We start from the raw sequence: 17,906 nt of genomic DNA, 5'->3' as shown, positions 1-17,906 counted from the left end.
ACTGATGTGTGACACTGAGGGGGCTGAGCAATACAGCTGACAGAGGGTTTAAAAAAAAAACATATCAAGACTGAAAATGATCCCAATCTTTTGCTTTTTTTTTGTCTACAAATCATATAATGTGACGCATGGTTGTTCAAGTCACTCCCATATCACAGATCCTCCTGTTTCCTCTCTTCTTCACCTCCTCCTCCTCCTCCTCATTGTTGTTGGGCAGCATTGATCTGGGCTCATATGACCGGACTCACAGGAACTGAAATCTTTGACATTTACAGGAACATAACCTGTCCCTCCTCCTTCTCCTCTTTGTCCATAAAGACCAATGTTCTGCTTTTTACTGCTGAATGCCCAACTATATCTGTCCTAACATCTTGCTAAGCTTTTGGCTTTGGGCCTGTGGGTCAGCATTTTGCACAGCTCCCTCTCATTGTGCTCAGCACTGCTCTTGTCCTTAGTCACACACCTCTTACGGTTACCTCATTTCTCTCTCTCTCTCTCTCTCTCTCTCTCCGTCTGTCATTTTCTGTGCAGAAGAAACTGGTGCTGACGTTTCACACGTCAACCCCTGCAGCGTGTAAGCACTTATGGAAGTGTGGGGTGGAGAACCAGGCCTTTTACAAGTGAGCATACACACACGCACCCACATAACATCCTGTTGTTTGGGTTAAGACATGTTTAAGCTCGTAAATCTGCGACTTTATTTTCTCGTAGATTTGCCATATACTTTTTTAGTATATTTTAAAGTATACTTTTTTCAAGTATAAATAAGTATTTTTACTGGATTATGTTACATTTCCTATCCTGTTTAGCACATTTTTGCTCTTCTAAACTTATTTTACTGATACACTGTTGTCCTTCACTGGGGAGCAGCTGAATGCTGCGAGGCCTTTTCTCTGATCTGCAGACTGTTGACACTGTGTCAGGAATAGAATGAGGCTCGGGGTGAAGGGAAAAAATGTGTGAGAATAGAGATTAAACTTGACTTTTGTCTGTCATCATGGGGAACACAAGGTTTGCGGGGGCGAAATGTATATGATTGACCTCGCCAGCCTCAGTCAGAGGTCGTTGTATAACAGCAGAGGAAACGGGAGCAAACTGTGCTCGAGGTCTCAGGACTCAAGGAACGTCAAGGACTTTAGTTCTCTGTGGACATAAAGTTTTTGCTGAAGTCTGTTCAGGCAGCAAACCAAAGCAGAAAGACATTTATGAAAGTATATGTTTATTATTCGTTAGTCATATCATTATTGCAATATTTTACAGCTATGATCTCATGCATCACTAAAGTCCATTTCCTTGTTTTTTATGAGTTGGCATTTTCTCCTAAACAGTGAATAAAGTTTGTATTTAAAGTTGTGTGAGGATTGGATGGAGGGAAATAATGGAGCTAAGAAACATCCACCTGGGTGAGATTGAGATGTTTACACCGTACACGGTGTCCTTCCTCCTCTAGATTATTAATCCCTCACTGATTTTTTTTTTTAATTTTAGCTATTCTTCTGCAGCAGCTGATCATCCTGTTGAAAATACATGCATATGGATGAAGTAATAAACGCCTCCGGGTGTTGCCTGAGCCTGTATAAGAGTGGATATCGACTTCTTAATGACGGCGGCTCATGTGTCTCTGAGAGGTGGACAGAAGGGGGGAGTGGATGTCGTCTTGGATGTCAGACAATCATTTGAGACTCTTAATCGAATCATAGTGAATCGAGTTTGCGCTGTAAATGGCAGCCAAGCAGAGCGATGGGAACATGCAGTCTCTGGCACCATCTCTGCTGCTCTGGAACCTGGTTACACGTGATAAATGAACCCGAATAAAAACATGAAGTGTAAACCTGTAAACTTTGACACAGCTTCTTCCTCTATCTGCCTTTTAGGAATCCAATCTATACAAAGAAAAGTCACTTCCAGTCACTGAAGCCACATAGGCTAAAAGAACAGTTTGATTATGAGTTATTGTTTTTACATTTTCTTACAGTCGTCATCTCTTTGTTTCTCCCTCTGTTTGGCAGGTGCATCAAGTCGAGTCAGATAAAGACGGTTTCTAGCAGTAACATCTTCTTCAAAGGCAGCCGGTTCAGATACAGGTGAGACACTTTTCAAGTTAGTTTACAAGAGTGGGTATAGTTTGATATAGAAATACAGGCAGACATTTGACAGTTAAAGGAAAGCAAGGGACTGTCCTGCAACGGAACGGAACTACGGGTCAAACACAGGAATTATGACCCATAGGTATGTTATGTATGTACCATAACAGCAGTCTGTTTCGTTAAAGCATTGTACTTTGGTGTGCCGGACACAGGTTTGACATTGTCTGTAACTCACTGTCGTTTTTTTCTTTTTTTTTAGCCCTAACCCCAACCTTGGGCGTAGTTGAGTAGAAAAATCCCAGTGCGTGAAAAACTTACCTATGGGTCGTTTTCTAAAAGCGTACCTCATATTCAGGGGTTGGACAAAACAACCCATAGTTACGGTTCAGTTGGAGGACAGGTTGGAAAGTACTGTAAGTACAATCTGTGTGTGTTCAGAGAGAAAACAAGGGCAAAGGGAGAAAGGGAAACAAAATGATGCTGCAATTAAAGGAGAAGATAGAGAATAAATATACAGATCATCAGTCATTTGATGTATTTTATGTCCATGTGCTTTCCCCATCCTCATATCCTTAGAGCTTTATCTTTCAACTTGTCCATAAAGTGATTCCATTCGCTGCGTCTCCTCGTTAAAGTGAGTGTGGTCACCATGGTTGCTGTGGTTTACGGACCCCAATATGACAGGAAAACCTCTAATGGAAGGCAAGCTAGTCTTGATTTTTCTCCAGGATTATACTTCAGTTCATCATCTAAAGCAGTGTGGCCCAGAGGTCCATGATGATGAGTAACGCCGTAGAGTTTGTTCTGAAATATGGGAAATGGTAATTTGTGCAAATGCAAAATGTAAAAAAAAAAAAAGAAGGATTTGTGGTGTTGGATCTGTGGATTACAGCATCTACCAAACACGAGCATTAATTTTAGCAGCACGCTGCGGTGTGAGCGTCCTCTGAGCTATCAAGTGCATGTCAACAACCCCAGGTGATAAATTTCACCCGGGAAATTACAGCCTAACCATCGATCTCACCAACAGTCGACTGCTGGGTTGGACGGTGTGTGGCTGCCGGCTTTTTAATTGAGTGGTCAGAGTCCAGAAACTTTAACTTGTCCAACAGTCTGTTAAAGCTGCTGAGGAGGAACCTGTCCGCTCAGCCGAAACAGGAATAGTTCTCGCTGCAGAATTGTTATTTTCTGACAGAGACCACTGCTCTTATAGAGCTTGTCTTACACACACACACACACACTTGTCTCCAGCTTGCAGCATTTATAAAAAGGTATCACACCGTTTCAAATTAAAACTATTAAACCTTGAGCAGGTTTGTCTTCGTCATTGATTTAAAGCTGCAGTGCGTAACTGTTGATGATTTGATGCTGATGTTGTTTATGTTCCTCTGTTCAGTCTACGTAAACAGAAGCGATGTAGCATTATTTTTATGTGGCATCCTCCATCAGTCCTGACTGAGGGTGTGTGTGTGTGTGTATACACAGCAGCACATAAACATTTATCCTGTCAAAATGCTGAGCGAGTGGGTTTTTTCGAGCTGTGAAATCCATTCTGAATTATCACTTTTGTGGCCGCCTCTTTGTCCTCTCAATCATCACTTTAACCTGTTTGCAGTGTCTCAGTATACTCGTCCAAAGTTGCTGTTGCCTCCGTGTGTCTTGACATTAAATAAATCACTTCCTGTTTGCAGTATTGGAATGTCAGCAGGGCCACTTTTAAATCGAGACCCTGATATACTGAGAAAGACAGAGAGAGCCGTGTGGCACAGATAGACTTTTCACACAAGGATAGTGCTGGAAAATGTCACACCTTCATTTGGTTTGGTTAACTTTCACACTGCACTTTTTTTTTAACAATGTCACGCATTTGAACAGCTTTATTTCGGGAAATTTCCGCCCCAAACAACCACTGACCAGGAAGAAAAAAAGCCTGGCTGATTGATTGGCCAGGAACAAAAAGGGAAATCCATCGCCTTCAGGAGAAAACAAAAACAAACAATGGAGCAACACCAAATTTATGCAATCTTTCTGTTTTTACTTTGGTGTTTTAACCTAATTGGTTTTTCACAAGAAGCTGCCCAACATGAGCAGGAGGCGAGGCAGAGAGCTATCCTCACTTCCTCTCTTTGGTTCGCTGGATAATCCGTTTGCATTTCCCACCGTCAGCAAATGGCACCAGGGTTCACTTGCAAGCGAACTGAGAGCCACTTAATCAGCATTGTGTAAATTCATTTGGTTTGAATGTAACATGCATTTGTTGATATTTAAAAGTTACGCACTACCAGAGGTGGAAAGTAACGAAATACATTTACTCAAGTTACTGTATTTACTTTTTTTGTGTATTTTGTATTTTTTAAGTACAATTTAAAATCAGCATTTTGTATTTTACTTGAGTACGTATTGACTCAAGTATTGTACGTAAGTTACTTTATAAATCCTATCCGTTACTGAGTAAAATTAAAAATTCAGCACAGTGAAGACCTACAGGGGGAAAATATACACCAGAACCAGACGAATGATGATGTGATTAGCACCAGCATTAGAATTAGCATCACAAAAGTGACGTAATATCCTGTGTCCTGTGCCTGCTCTAAAATAGTTTTGGATTTCTGATCCCTTGTCATATTTCTACTACCCTCACACCCCACGCAGAGTAACTAAGTAACTTTTACTTTAAGTATTAAGTATTTCAAATGAACTACTTTTTACTTCTACTTGAGTACATTTTCAGATGACTACTTTTACTTCTACTTGAGTAATATTTCATCAAAGTATTTGTACTTTTACTTGAGTACAATATTTTAGTACTTTTTCCACTGCGCACTACAGCTTTAAAACAAAAACTGACTGATTATACAAATTGCTGTTGTCTTTCTTAGTGGGAAAGTAGCCAAGGAGGTGATTGAAGCCAGTTCTAAGATCCAGAGAGAGCCACCAGAGGTGCGCAGGTAAGGACCACTTTAAAATCTCTCACACATTTAAGAAATTAGTCATCGCCTGTTGCTTATTTAAAGGTGCATTATGTAATAAATCTAAAGCAACTGGCCATAAATTCCTCCTAATGTCACAGAGACTCAGCAATAATGTTCATATAACAAACTGAACTCACCGACAACAACAGTACAGCCAAAATATTTGCATTAAAACATTTTTTTGCAGACTGCAAATCATATTTATGTTTTCACATGTGGCGCCACCTACCGCCGTCTACCAATCATTGCAGCCAGTAGAGTCTCAGCTGCCGCGCAACCACGGGTTGCCAGTTACGTCAGAAAACGAAACCTAAAAGACCTCGGTATTTTGAATTTGAATGTAGTAACTGTTTTTGGCCACATTCTTACACATGGCGCCTTTAAAACTAATGATTGTGTTGTTGTTTGTGTTTTCAGAGCCCAGTTTGGACAGAGTCGAAGTTTTAACTCACTGAGCCATAAAAACCTCATCATGAACATGGAGCCTCTGGTTCCTGCACTGCCCTCACCTAACGAATACGAAGAGACTGCCACAGACAATGGTAGGATATCACTTATTATTACACACACACACACACACACACACACACACACATGCGGCCCTGCCACAGCACAGACTCATGTGTCTCCCTTGTGTAGGAAGCAGCACATGCACAACGTGCATTAATTGAGCAGCTGATGCTTCCATCCCTCCATCAGTCTCGTCTCCCCTGGAGACACTGATCACAGCACGCTAAAAATACCCTTGCCATGATCCACGCCAAGGATACCACCATATCTGTGTCTGTGTGTGTGGCTGTGGTGGGGGTCCATGTGTGTGTTAAACTGTGTGTGTGTGAGAGAGAGAGAGACGTCAGAGCCACAGACCCAGCTTGTGTTCTCATCGAGTAAAAGTCAATTAGAAGTTCCAGTGCTTGTTTGGCTCCGAGCAGTCTGTCCCTGTTCACGCATGTGTACACAGCTGCATGCACAGACACGCTTTCTGTTGTCTTAGTTTTTCTGGATGCGTGTGTTTGTGAATCTTCATCTGGGGGTTGAATGCAAAGCAAGAAAATACAGACAGTAAATGGACATAATAAACTGCAGTTTAACTGTGAACTCTGAATGTGAGACTGTAAGATAAGTTTAGACTTGTGTTTTTTGCTGTAGCACATTTTAATTCACCTATTTAACTTCAATTCATCACACTGTCAGACGATCATATAGGGCTGAACGATAGCGACTGCGATTAAATCAGAGGGAATGGTTGATTTTTACATCATTATTCTCATTTTCATTCAAAAAAATGTATTCAAAATGATAAATGTGTGATTTGTGCAGATCTGTGAAACACAAATATGTTCTCTGCAGAATAAGATGTCTATAGCAGGACAATAATACATATAAAATGATATTTTGACACATTTTAGCTTTAACAAATATTGCACAATTCAAAAATTGCAATAGGCCATATTGTGATTTTGATAAAATGTCAATTAATTGTTCAGCCCTACTCTAGAACGCATATGTAAAACATATTAAGGACAAAGCACAGTTTTTGGTTTTTGTATTTTTGTATTATTTTGGCAACTGGTACTTCAAGCAATAATAATAACAATATATTACTAATATAAATAGTAAAAAGAGATTAAAAGCATTACTAGTAAAAGTGCAACATGATATAAAAGTGTAATAATGTCTGTTTTCCATATTATTAGTGTAATATTCCATAGATTTTCACTGTGGTGAACTGTATAATAGGGTAGTCGCTGAGGGATATCTCAGTCATCCATTATCTAGCCTGTTGTCGACTGACTCACAGTCGATCCTGGATCAGTTTGGTTCTCATGGGATATTGGAGAAAAGCAGTAAAGTTTCTTTTTGTTGTTGTTTGGCAGAGAGACAAACCCTACTGAGGCAGCACAATTCAGTTAGTATTTCCAGGCCTTGTTCCCTCGACACATCCTCCCAGAGCAGATTTATAATAGCGGACCATAAAATATGTACTTCAGTACAACTACGGGTTTCCCCCTCGTGAGATTCTTTTCGAGTGTCATCGTGATTCTTCTGTTTCATTTTCTCAAATATTCCTTACACTCCCCCCTGTGACCTATTATCTGATTGAAGCATAAATCTTGTTGTTAAGGAGAAGCAGGTAGGGAAGATGAGAGCAGAGCGGGGAAGGAAAGGAGAGAATAGGAGTGAGGAGAAGATGGACTGAAGGCCTGAGAGAGTAAACAAAGGTCAGCAAAGGTGTATACAGGCTCTCTTTACAGTATATGTAAGGATGACAGCTTTTAGAAGAGAGAGACAAAACCAAATATAGGCGTTACAGGAAGTTACAGTAGTGATAAAGTTCCAAATACTGAGCAGCCGTTTGATCCCAAACTCCCCTCGTCTACAGGACACATAACACCATATTGCTCTTAAATGTTGTGCTGGCAGTTTTGATTTGGTATGATCAACATGAGTTGAAAGGCTGAAAGGTTGAAAGGTCCTTGTTCAGTAAGTGTATGGTACAGTAAATGAGTGTGTGAACCTTTTTATCAGCTCAGTCGAGCTTCTTTTTTTTTACCAGGATGTTTTTGTCCGTTTGTTTGTCTCTTTGTGAGCATCATAACTCAGATTGTAGGCGACAAATGTGAATGAAATGTTCCAGGACGTAGGGTATAATAAGATTTTTGGTGGTGATCTGGACACAGATCTAGATTTTAGTTTATTCAGACTGTGGGGAAACTGAATGGCTGAATGGATCTGGGACACAGTGATGTTGACCGTGCACAGTTCTCTTTGAGGGTGTAAGAGCTTAACCTGTCTGCATCTGCTCTGCTTTATGTGCCATGGTTTGTTTACAGTCTTGACTAGACTCTCCCCATGGTTCAGCCCCTCTTGGTCATGAGTGTCAATCCTGCTGTGGCACAAATATAAGGCTCATCTGATGTGACATTATGACAACAGTCATAGCCATAGATTTTGCAGTCTGACCTCATATGTGTACTTACTTCTATTCTGTTCCTTCCACCCATGTAGCCTACAATAATAATATATAATATACAAACTGTTGATGGACTTCTTCTCTTACACCTTTCCTCTCAGAATTTACTGCCGTCCTCTTGCTTCGTGAGGCCTCTCTCTCTCTCTCTCTCTCTCTCTCTCTCTCGCCATCGCTTTCCCATCTGCCCTTATCTCATTTATGGGAAAATCAATCCTGTCTTGGCTCAGGGTCAAAGATGTGCAGCGGTTACCGTATCGGCTGTCTCCGTTTGTTAGTTTGGGAGGGGCAGGAGGTCGTCATCGAATCAGAAGCAGCTCGTGCAGCTCGGACAGGATGCAAGAGTAATGACACAAGATTGAATTTGAAAATGGCTTGTTTCCTATGCTACCTCTCCTGCCTCTCTGTGTTGTCTGATTTTCTCTACTTATTCAACAGAGAATGTTTTACTAGTGGCTTATAATTTTTTTGAAAATAGCTGAATCGTACAGATGTGGAAGATTCTGAAGCATGAAATCAGAGAAAGATGAGTGTGTGGATGATCTTACTGTCGTCTTAAAGCTACTCAGTGAGCTAAGTTACAGTGAAAAGAGGAATTTATTGTATTGTATATTATAGTATGGTGCAACTTTAGAAGACTTCAGGTGAAGATGAACGTTTTCTTCAAATGAATGCAGCTGATGTTTGGTGCAATAGTAAATGGTCTTTTTAAAGGTTTAATGAAAAAAAAAGTACTCTGGTTTTTCAAGGGTTCTTGGTTACAGTAAGAGCTCCAGTAAGAACCATTTTGATCCAGAGAACCGTTTTAAAACCCCTTTCCTGAATAAAGGGTTTTAAAAGGGTTCTTGGTAGGTTCTACCTGGAGCCAAAAAGGGTTCTCCTATGAGGACAAGCCGGAGAACCTTATATGGTTCTACTTTGCACTTTTATTTCTAAGAGTGTATGCAGCTTATTCCTCTTTTGCTAAATGCTTAAATGTAAATGTAACATCAGTCTTCCAATAAGAGTGGAAGCTGTTATATATGCATATTAAAGTACTGTTTATGTACATGAATATGTCATTACAATCTCTGTTTGTGTAATGGTCAGGTGTCTGAATGCTTTTGTTCATATATTCCATACATATTTCTAAGAAAACAAAATATTATTATTATATATTATATATAATGCTGTATATAGCACCTTTCTCGTCTTGTTGACCACTTGATAAAACACTTATTCCACTCGCCGGTTCACATCCATCTATAGGCAGCAGTGTCACTCATCCATCATTCACATTCACTCGCTGCCAGCAAGACCATCAGGAGCAATTTGGAGTTTTGCTGACACAACTGTTTTGCCATCTGCGTATACAACCAGTTGGAAGTTTAAAGGCAGAAAACAATATATAGATACAAGATATAGGTTCTAAATGGCTGTGTAGCCATTTCAGAAATGTCATTTGGGATGATGATGATGATGATGATGATGATGGCACAGCATATATTTTGTCAGCCTGTTCCACCCAAAAAATGACTATACAACAAAAACAACCATCAGAGAAACACATTCCCTTCACACAATGATTTGTGTGGTCTTATGTTGTTTGCCCCCATTTCAATGACTTTCATTGTGGCCCTTTTGTAACAGCTCTTCCTACAGCTGTGGTTCAAAGACAGAGTGTAAGTACGGTACACATACAGTACAGCAGTTGAATGCTTATTCTTATGAGGCGGATGCTGCGAGGGCTTCGGGATAAAGTGTTCTCAAGATGGTCCAGGATAACTGTCTATATTCAGAGCACTAATCTCTGCCATTACAGGGGGGAAACTGGAAGCTGACCCGAGGTCTGCGCTGACCTCGTTCTGTTCTTTGTTTTCACTAAGGTTATTATTCATGGATGTTTCCTGACTTCATTTTCATGTCCATCACTTAAAACGGCATGTGGGACCCTTTGTGTTTTTAATTAACAGTTTGAACATTAAGTGTCTCCGTTGGAAGGAACAAAGAGATAGTTGCGCAGAAGAAAAGAAAAAGTGATCCCCACCCCTTCCTGGGCCTGGCCTGCATACCTCTCTGTAATCAGTGTTAGATTAGCTGCCCCTCTGGAACCAGGACCACCTGGTTATATATAGAAATCGCAGCTTTGGACCTGATCCTCCTCTAATGCCCCTTTACTCTTTGTTACATGGCTGACATTCACAGTAGGGCTCATGATGTCTGTTCGTCAGTGGGGTGAACATCTCTCATCATCTCCCTGTGTGTGTGTGTATGCAAAGGCATGCATGCGTGTGTGTGTTCATCCCAGCCTCAGATCTGAGCCGGTAGCCTGGTCACTCAGGGTGTCGGGGTCTTGCTGGACAGCTTGTCCAAGGTTTGTCGTCAGTCAGTGATGGAGCTTGTTGAGCACAGAAGCAGTAGTGATGTCGGAGTCGGCTTCATGAAGAGCGGTTTGGAGCTGGACGTTAGCGACCGCTTCGGTGTTGAGGACACCTATAGGGGAGCAGGACTCGGGTTGGACATGTCCTCTGTCAGACTAAAGGCAGACGAGATGCAGGAGGCACAGACTGGGCCTCTTGAAATCTTTCACCCGGGAGAGGCTTCAGACGAGCAAGCTTCGTCCATCGCGGTGTCGGAGGCTTTGAGGTGCCAGGTGAAGATAACCACACGGCGCAGCCTGCATTTACGTATAGCCAATCACACGGCGCGGGATGTTTACGTGCGACTGGTCGGGCATGAAGGACGTATCACTGGGATCAGTACAGGACACCAGAGAAACACGCTGGAACAGAGTAAGCCCACAGAACAAATACTTAAAAACACACAGCATATGAAGTAATATGTGGTCATTTTGTGTAGTTTTCTCAACACGGGTGGCATTAAGATCATTTTTGATAGATCAGACCATAGCCAAGTGGAAAGACTACTTGGCTTGTGACTGAAAGTTTGCCAGTTTGAGTCCCCACCAGGTCAAGTGCTGTGGTACCCCTGAGCAAGGTACCCAATCCCCCATTGCTCATAGTTAATCCCAGATACATGGGAGGGTTGTTTCAGGTCATGAAGATCATCTGGTATACAAATCTCTAATTTGCAGATCATCTGTTGATGGTGAGGTCATGGCCGAAAGACAAAAAAACAGCATAGTGAAGTAGTAGTTTCAGTGATGCATCCTTGAGTTTGAGAAGAGCATCTGGGAATGAAAGCAGCTTCAATGACTATTACATTTTGATTTTGGTTAATTTTACACAGGTGCATATAGTAATGATTTATATATTTGCACAAGCATGGTAACTGCACACCCATATCACTATGACACATTAAGACAGAGGCATCGAGGATGTCCTTCTTGTTGTAATCCTCTTGTTGGCACATTCTCCATTCTCCACTTTGCTGAAGTGTCCTTGAATCTGTCACCGTATCTTCTTCGGGGGTTTAGGTGCGATGCTTTGCATCTGATCCTGTTCGTTTAGTTTGCTTGAAACCGCGTAGTAGGAGGAGAGTGAAAAGGGTGATCGATTTATGCAAAACAAGTCGTATACTTACCTGCACAGTCATACAGATAAATATACTCTGGAGGTGTCAGAGTGTCAGTGATGAAGTGGTGAAGATAAATTGATGTGTCAACGCTTCCATAGCAGGGGAAAACCCTGTGTGTGTGTGAATATGGAATCCTTGTGGTGTGAAAGCTTGTATTTTATCCAGTAGGTCAGAAATCAGACATGCGAAGTATAAGAAACGGTAACGTATCTGTGTACTTCTATGTACTGTGGAAATTCTTTGCTGCTGGTGAAGAATGAAATAGAGAACTTCTGCTGGCCGACAAGTTTTTATTTTCGTTGCAAGGAAAAGGTCAATCTTCACAGGAGTGATCCTAGCTGGAGAAAGACCCAGAGCATCGTGAGCCCTCCACATTTATACCTGAGCAACTCCCCTTTTGCATTCCTCCAATAGACAAAGAGTCTGCCATTCCAGGTGGTGTTTTTACACCTATTTGTCTACTGTAGGTATCGGGGAGCCGACTCCCTGCGGATGTCGCAGGAAGGTGTCAGTTCAGGCTAGACACAATACACAATACACAAAGGACCTGGTATTCTGTGTTCGGCAGGTAGAGGGTGATGGGCAGTTGTAGCTCTGAGTCAGAGGAATTGAATTTACCGTTACAATACTTTGTATTCAGTTACAGTAACATCATCATTATACTCTCAGCACATTCATTTCCTCTATCATCAAGGAAATAATTATCCTCATTTGCAAAGAGCAAACAAAAATATAAGTTGTCATTTTAAGTACAAATGAAATCACTGGATCACCTTATGATGCACATTAATTATTTATGAGTTATCCTCTGAAAGTTTTAGTGAAGAGGATGAATGAACTCTTTTTTCTTCCTTAACTGATTATAAATTGTGAAACTCATCTTTGATTTATACTTTTCCTGTTTCTGTGCCGGAAGACAAATATTAGATAAAAGCAAATTTGGGCAGTTCCTGGGCAAGTTCAGATGCAATATTTCATTCGTTAATTTTTCTTCTGCTCTTACTTTTCTATATTTCAGGTTTACCTCCGCTTGTTCCTCTCCCTGGGTTCACATGCTTTGGCTTATTTAGCAGACTCTGTTTCCATGGTAGCTTTCACCAATCGCTCCCTGCATTTTTCACTTCCCTTCTCTTTTTCTGCTCTTTAATTTCCCTCAACTGGTGGATGAATCAAGGCCTTGACTTTCTATATGACTATGTTGACTTTTAAATGGATCACAGAAATTATATGCTTTGGTGATCTGGTGAAGTATACCAATATATTCTTCTTGTGTGTGTGTGTGTGTGTGTGTGTGTGTGTGTGTGTGTGTGTGTGTGTGTGTGTGTGTGTGTGTGTGTGTGTGTGCGTGAACTATGAATGATAAAAATAACTACAGCTGTCTTCCTGCTATAGATTAAGCAGGGGCTGGGGTGTAAATGTCCAGTGACATATGACTCATCTTGTCGACACATTTCTAATCCAGCGATCACACACACACACACACACATACACACAGAGCTTTTATTATGAGGACACGGCATTGACTTTAATGCTTTAACGTAATCTTAATCTAACCACCCTTGACCGGTACCAGGTTGAGGTTCCAAGGCCAGCTTTTGGTCTCCATAAGGACCACTGTAACAAATACACACACATTCAGATCCAAAGATGCATCAGCAGTGATGTCACCGCCTTCTGTGTAAACATCCTGCACATATACTGGTTACACTAATGGTAGAGCTGAGGTTATGTATTTACTCAGTGTCAGGCTTGTGAGTTTAGTTTGCATGTCAGTGGCCTGGAAGAAGAGCGCCATCATGTGGCTAGTGTGTTCATCTGCAGTGTAACACAAAGGGAGAGGGAGGCGCTTGATCTGAGTCCAAACACATTTCTAAACTAAACTGCAACAACAAATATGCAAATTAACTGAAAAGTTGTCTCACACTGATTAACACAACACTTGTTTGCTTGAAGAATAATTTAAGACGCTGTTGATTGTGTGATCTAACTAATTTAAAGTTATAATAGGTTTTTTACAAGCTTTAAAATGGGTCAGAGGTCATTTCTTGTGTACTGTGTTCCTAGTATAGATAATAACTAGATAATGACAATGGCACATTTTCACATCCTCACTTGTCATTTTTTTTTGCCATCCATCCATTTTCAACCGGTTTGTCCTCCACATGAGGTGTAGACAATCCCTGCTGACATAGGGCGATATCTCAGCACAAATATACTGTACATAAACAACAATTTACTCTTATTCTCACACTCAAACTCCACAAAGACACACAATGCATACATATGAGGCCTCAGGAACTCTGGGAAATATTTGTGGTCGTAATCACGAGTACAGTACATGTACAGAAAATAAATATTTGGTGTCTGTTCTTCTTCCCTCCTCAGGTGTTGTTGTCGTGAAGGACGCAGTTCCCCTCTCTCCTCTCAAACCTTCAGCCGTGCCCACGGACGCCGAGCAGCAAAGCACTGAGGGAGCAAACTCTGCCTTGAGCAATCATCTGCAGCCTCCCCACGTTTCCATGGAAACTGCAAATCTTCGACCTCAGTCACCCAAAGCGGAAGATGAAGTGGAGGAAGACGACGAGGCCAGCGGAGGACTCACCATTTCGGAGTTTGCCTACAGGTGCGCAGGAGTTCCCAGTTGTCTATGACGGTGCTTTATAGCTTCTGTCATGGCTTTGTTTTTCCTTTTAGTTTATTTTGGTTCCTGTGCAAGGAATCAGTTTCAGGTGAAAACAGTTTATTTTCCTGTGTAGAGCTACAGTTTTATACTGGCACATTGCTTTTTTGAGTGGATATTTCACATTTGTGATATGCATGTATGAAATCAGGGGACATAATGACAACATAGGTTGAAAGAGACAGCAATTATCCTTTATCTAATAACATTAAAAGTGTATGTGTAGTATACTGTTCTTATATTGTTCTTAGGATTTTCTGGACACTTTTTGCTGTAAAATTCAGAACTATCCTTCATCACACTTGTTTTTTGGCTTTGTCTTAAAGCAAAGCAGAAACTCTGTGTTTCACTTAACTGTAACATTTTATATATTTTACGTCTTTGCCTCCTCAGCCCCTGTGCCAGCATGCTGCCCACTCCCGTCGATGACAGTCAGGGAGGTGTGGACGTGGTCTTCTCCTCTCCGGTCCAGAGTCCTGCCAGGCTGCTGAGGGAGCTCCACGCCGACCCCGACATCCAGGCCCAGCTGGAAGCCGAGAGGGAGCGAGACCGCGCCTATGAGCGCACGCGAGTGGCTGCCAGGAGTCGAATGGGCGGCGTCCTGACCACCAGCTTGCAGATGCTGTCGTCCAACGACAGGGTCAACGCGTGCGTGCTGAGCGCGGTCCGCTTGGTCGCCGTGGTGATGGGCGTCCTGCTCGTCACTGTGCCCACGCTGCTGCTCCTGCTGGAGTCGGACATCGACGTGTCGTTCCTCCACGAGATCCGACAGACGCCGGAGTTCGAGCAGTTTCACCACGAGTATTACTGCCCGTTCCGCCGCTGGGTCCTGTGCCGGATCAGCATGGCCATGGAGAACCTCTGGTCAGATTAAAGAGGGAAATATGAAGTTTGACAAAGGACAGGATGGGGAGTCAGTGTGGGGAGAATCAGAAATGCCCAAATGTCTGTCTTAACATCTAATTTATTCTTACATTCAGTCTTAAGAAGTGGTGTCACTCGACTCAAACGCCTCATAGTTGAAATGAATTTGATTGAATTGAATTTTATTACTTATAAGGGCTCCACAGAAGTGTCACAGGACATTTTATTTAAAAAAAAAAGGGCCTCACATGGACCTTTGAATCTGTGGCATCAGAGACATAAGATTAGATATAATAGTCTTATCATGGGATATAATTACCTGTTAAGATTGGCACTTGGAAAAGAGTCACTGAAGAACACAAGGGAATGAGAAGTCATGACGATAGAAAGCGAGGGAGTTCTGTGAAAGTTTTGAAGGTTTGTTCACTCCTGACGCTGACAAGTCCGTGCAGAGACTTTACGGTAAATGTCACAAACAATCGTGGTTGGTTCTTGTCGTCGGAGCAGACCCTCTGATTGGCCGTCAGTTATGAAGGAGTGTGAGGGAACACAGAGAGAGAGAGAGACATCAACAAAAGCCACAGTCAGAGACACATTATATACATATATACAGTATATATTTAAAACAAAGGAGATAATTAATACCAACCTTAAATTAGTTGTTTTTAGTGTTTTGTACATTTTTATGTGATCCAAATATTTCAGGAATTTTTCAGCCAGAGGATCTACTTTTGAGTTTTATTTTGAAATTTACAAAAGATTAGAAAAAAAAAGAGAGAGAGAGGCTAATTTATTGATGTTATATCGGGTGATGGGTGTTGAGCTATTTTTTCAGACTATACAGTCGACATTTGTTGACCTGATAGCACCCTGGGTTTTTTTTTTCCCTACAGAGGCTACAGCACAAACCTTTTACACAGACCACAGATTACAACTGTTTCAGATTATGTGATGTCATATCAGAGATGGGAGGGTGGCATGAGAGGAAACTTCAGTCTGTTTGTGGTGTGCTTTGTTCAATGTCTTCAATGTTAACATGTGGGTTTTAACATAAAACGTATTGGGAGTGACTAAGGCAGGATCAGGTTTGTTATGACTTGTTGAGAGAAAGTTAATGTGTCATTTTACATTTTTCACATTCTGGAGCTTGAGGCTGGTGATTTATTAGTCACTGGTGTGATGTTTTTTATGTGACCTCTGTAAATGTTTGACCGAACGACACAGGACTGGGGCGAGAGGTGTGTTCATGGTCTTGTAAAAAGGACATTTTCTGTTGTCGAAAACAGGTACAGTTTCAGGTGTTTAACTGACAGGAGGCAGGTCTGCATTTTAGTCACAAAAAAAGTTGTCGCCATTGGTATGAAGATGGGTGAAAACATATCGAACGTCCTGTGTCTATCATCCACATCCCTCAGATGTCAACAGAGACGATATCTTTCGTTTTTTTAATTTCAGCGACAAAACAAGGCAGAGCTATGAGGAGTGCTGGATTGGAAAAGATGCTTTTGTTCACACAATTACAGATGAGGTTTCCCAAAGAGTCAAAGATATAATAGAATAATGTTAAAGGTTATGGATTTAAAGAATTATTATTTTGGTACAAAAAGGAAGAACAGGGTGTCAAAATGAGTCAGTATATAACTGTGTCTAATTTGGCATTACACAAATGTGAGGTCACTGCAAAAGCAACATTTAATTTGATTTGAACTTGCAGCCACAACAGTGTGACAGTTGAACACACAGCAGACGGTGTCAGTTTGGGGTTCCAGTGTAGAGTAAATGACTGTTAGATCAAATTAAAAGTGTTAAGTGGGGGTTTAGTTTGATGTGGATCAACTTCTCAGGTAAGGACATTAAACACCTTATGTTAAAAATAATTGAATCAAAAAAACATAGTGCATTCATGCCATTCTTATCCTATTATAGACATCCAAACACTTTATGTACATATTTATAGCAGACCTAATTATGGCAGCAACCTTGTCTGCCTTGTTGTAGCGTCATTCCACCGCAGTACGTATGCATCCATGTCATTCTGATAAAAATAGTCCTTCACTGTTGAGAGCCAGTAACTGTAGCCCGAGTTTTATATATCGTTTGAACCTCCACACTGCTTTTGCCATGCCAATTTTTTTAATTGGTACATCTATTAAGGCTCTCGCACAGTATTTCAACTCTCTTCAAACTAAAGCGTTTATTTACAGGAATCACTCTCTTCAAAGCACATGACCATAACATCCCTCGCGTCTTCTCTCCAGTGTTGCTGCCTCATACGATCAGCCGCATCGCAGAGTACCTCTTGTAGACTTTATGCATTGACTAGCTTTATGCATCGACGAAAATATGCAGTAACCGTAGAAACATTGCTTATTCGGGACAAAACGTTTATTTTCTTACTACGATACATGCACTGATGTGTCTGATGCTGAAACCAAGCAAAGGGCCAAACCACTATGACGACGACGACGTTCGCCTCTGACGTCACTGACTCTGACATGAAACACAACCTCACTGCAGTGGTACGAGGCTGATCTGTGTGCACTGCTCCTCTAGTCTGCATGTGCATCAAATTGCTTAAAAAAACACATCATCATGTAAAGGCTGTAAAGTTTGTCCCTGGCTTTATTTCTGGTCTTCGTCGTCTTCTGACTAAACCTGGGAACCTTACTCTTCGATCTTTTCAGTTGACTTTGCCCTCATATGTAAATACCATTTTTATAGATGTGGCAAAAAAACAGCAAACAAACAAAAAAACTATATGGGTTAAGACTTACTTTCTGTCTTGCCTCTTTGTGTCTTGTCTGTGTAAAGAGTTG

The 17,906-nt window shown here is 41.3% G+C and overlaps 1 protein-coding gene across 1 annotated transcript in view; it reads left to right on the top strand.

Annotated features, from left to right (window-relative positions):
• frmd3 (FERM domain containing 3) overlaps positions 1-15,100 on the top strand; it is a gene marked incomplete at both ends in the record, with an annotated part of 47,377 nt that extends 32,277 nt beyond the window's left edge. The window contains 6 exons of the mRNA XM_083904981.1: positions 532-620; positions 2,010-2,084; positions 4,967-5,035; positions 5,477-5,601; positions 13,932-14,169; positions 14,620-15,100. Coding sequence (XP_083761107.1) covers positions 532-620; positions 2,010-2,084; positions 4,967-5,035; positions 5,477-5,601; positions 13,932-14,169; positions 14,620-15,100 — 1,077 coding nt within the window. The remainder of the gene's footprint in view (positions 1-531; positions 621-2,009; positions 2,085-4,966; positions 5,036-5,476; positions 5,602-13,931; positions 14,170-14,619) is intronic.
• Positions 15,101-17,906: the final 2,806 nt, after the last annotated feature.

The sequence above is a fragment of the Microchirus variegatus genome (assembly GCF_963457635.1).
Source record: "Microchirus variegatus genome assembly, chromosome: 18".
Lineage (NCBI taxonomy): Eukaryota > Metazoa > Chordata > Actinopteri > Pleuronectiformes > Soleidae > Microchirus > Microchirus variegatus.
This window is presented reverse-complemented; position numbering and strand designations above follow the sequence as displayed.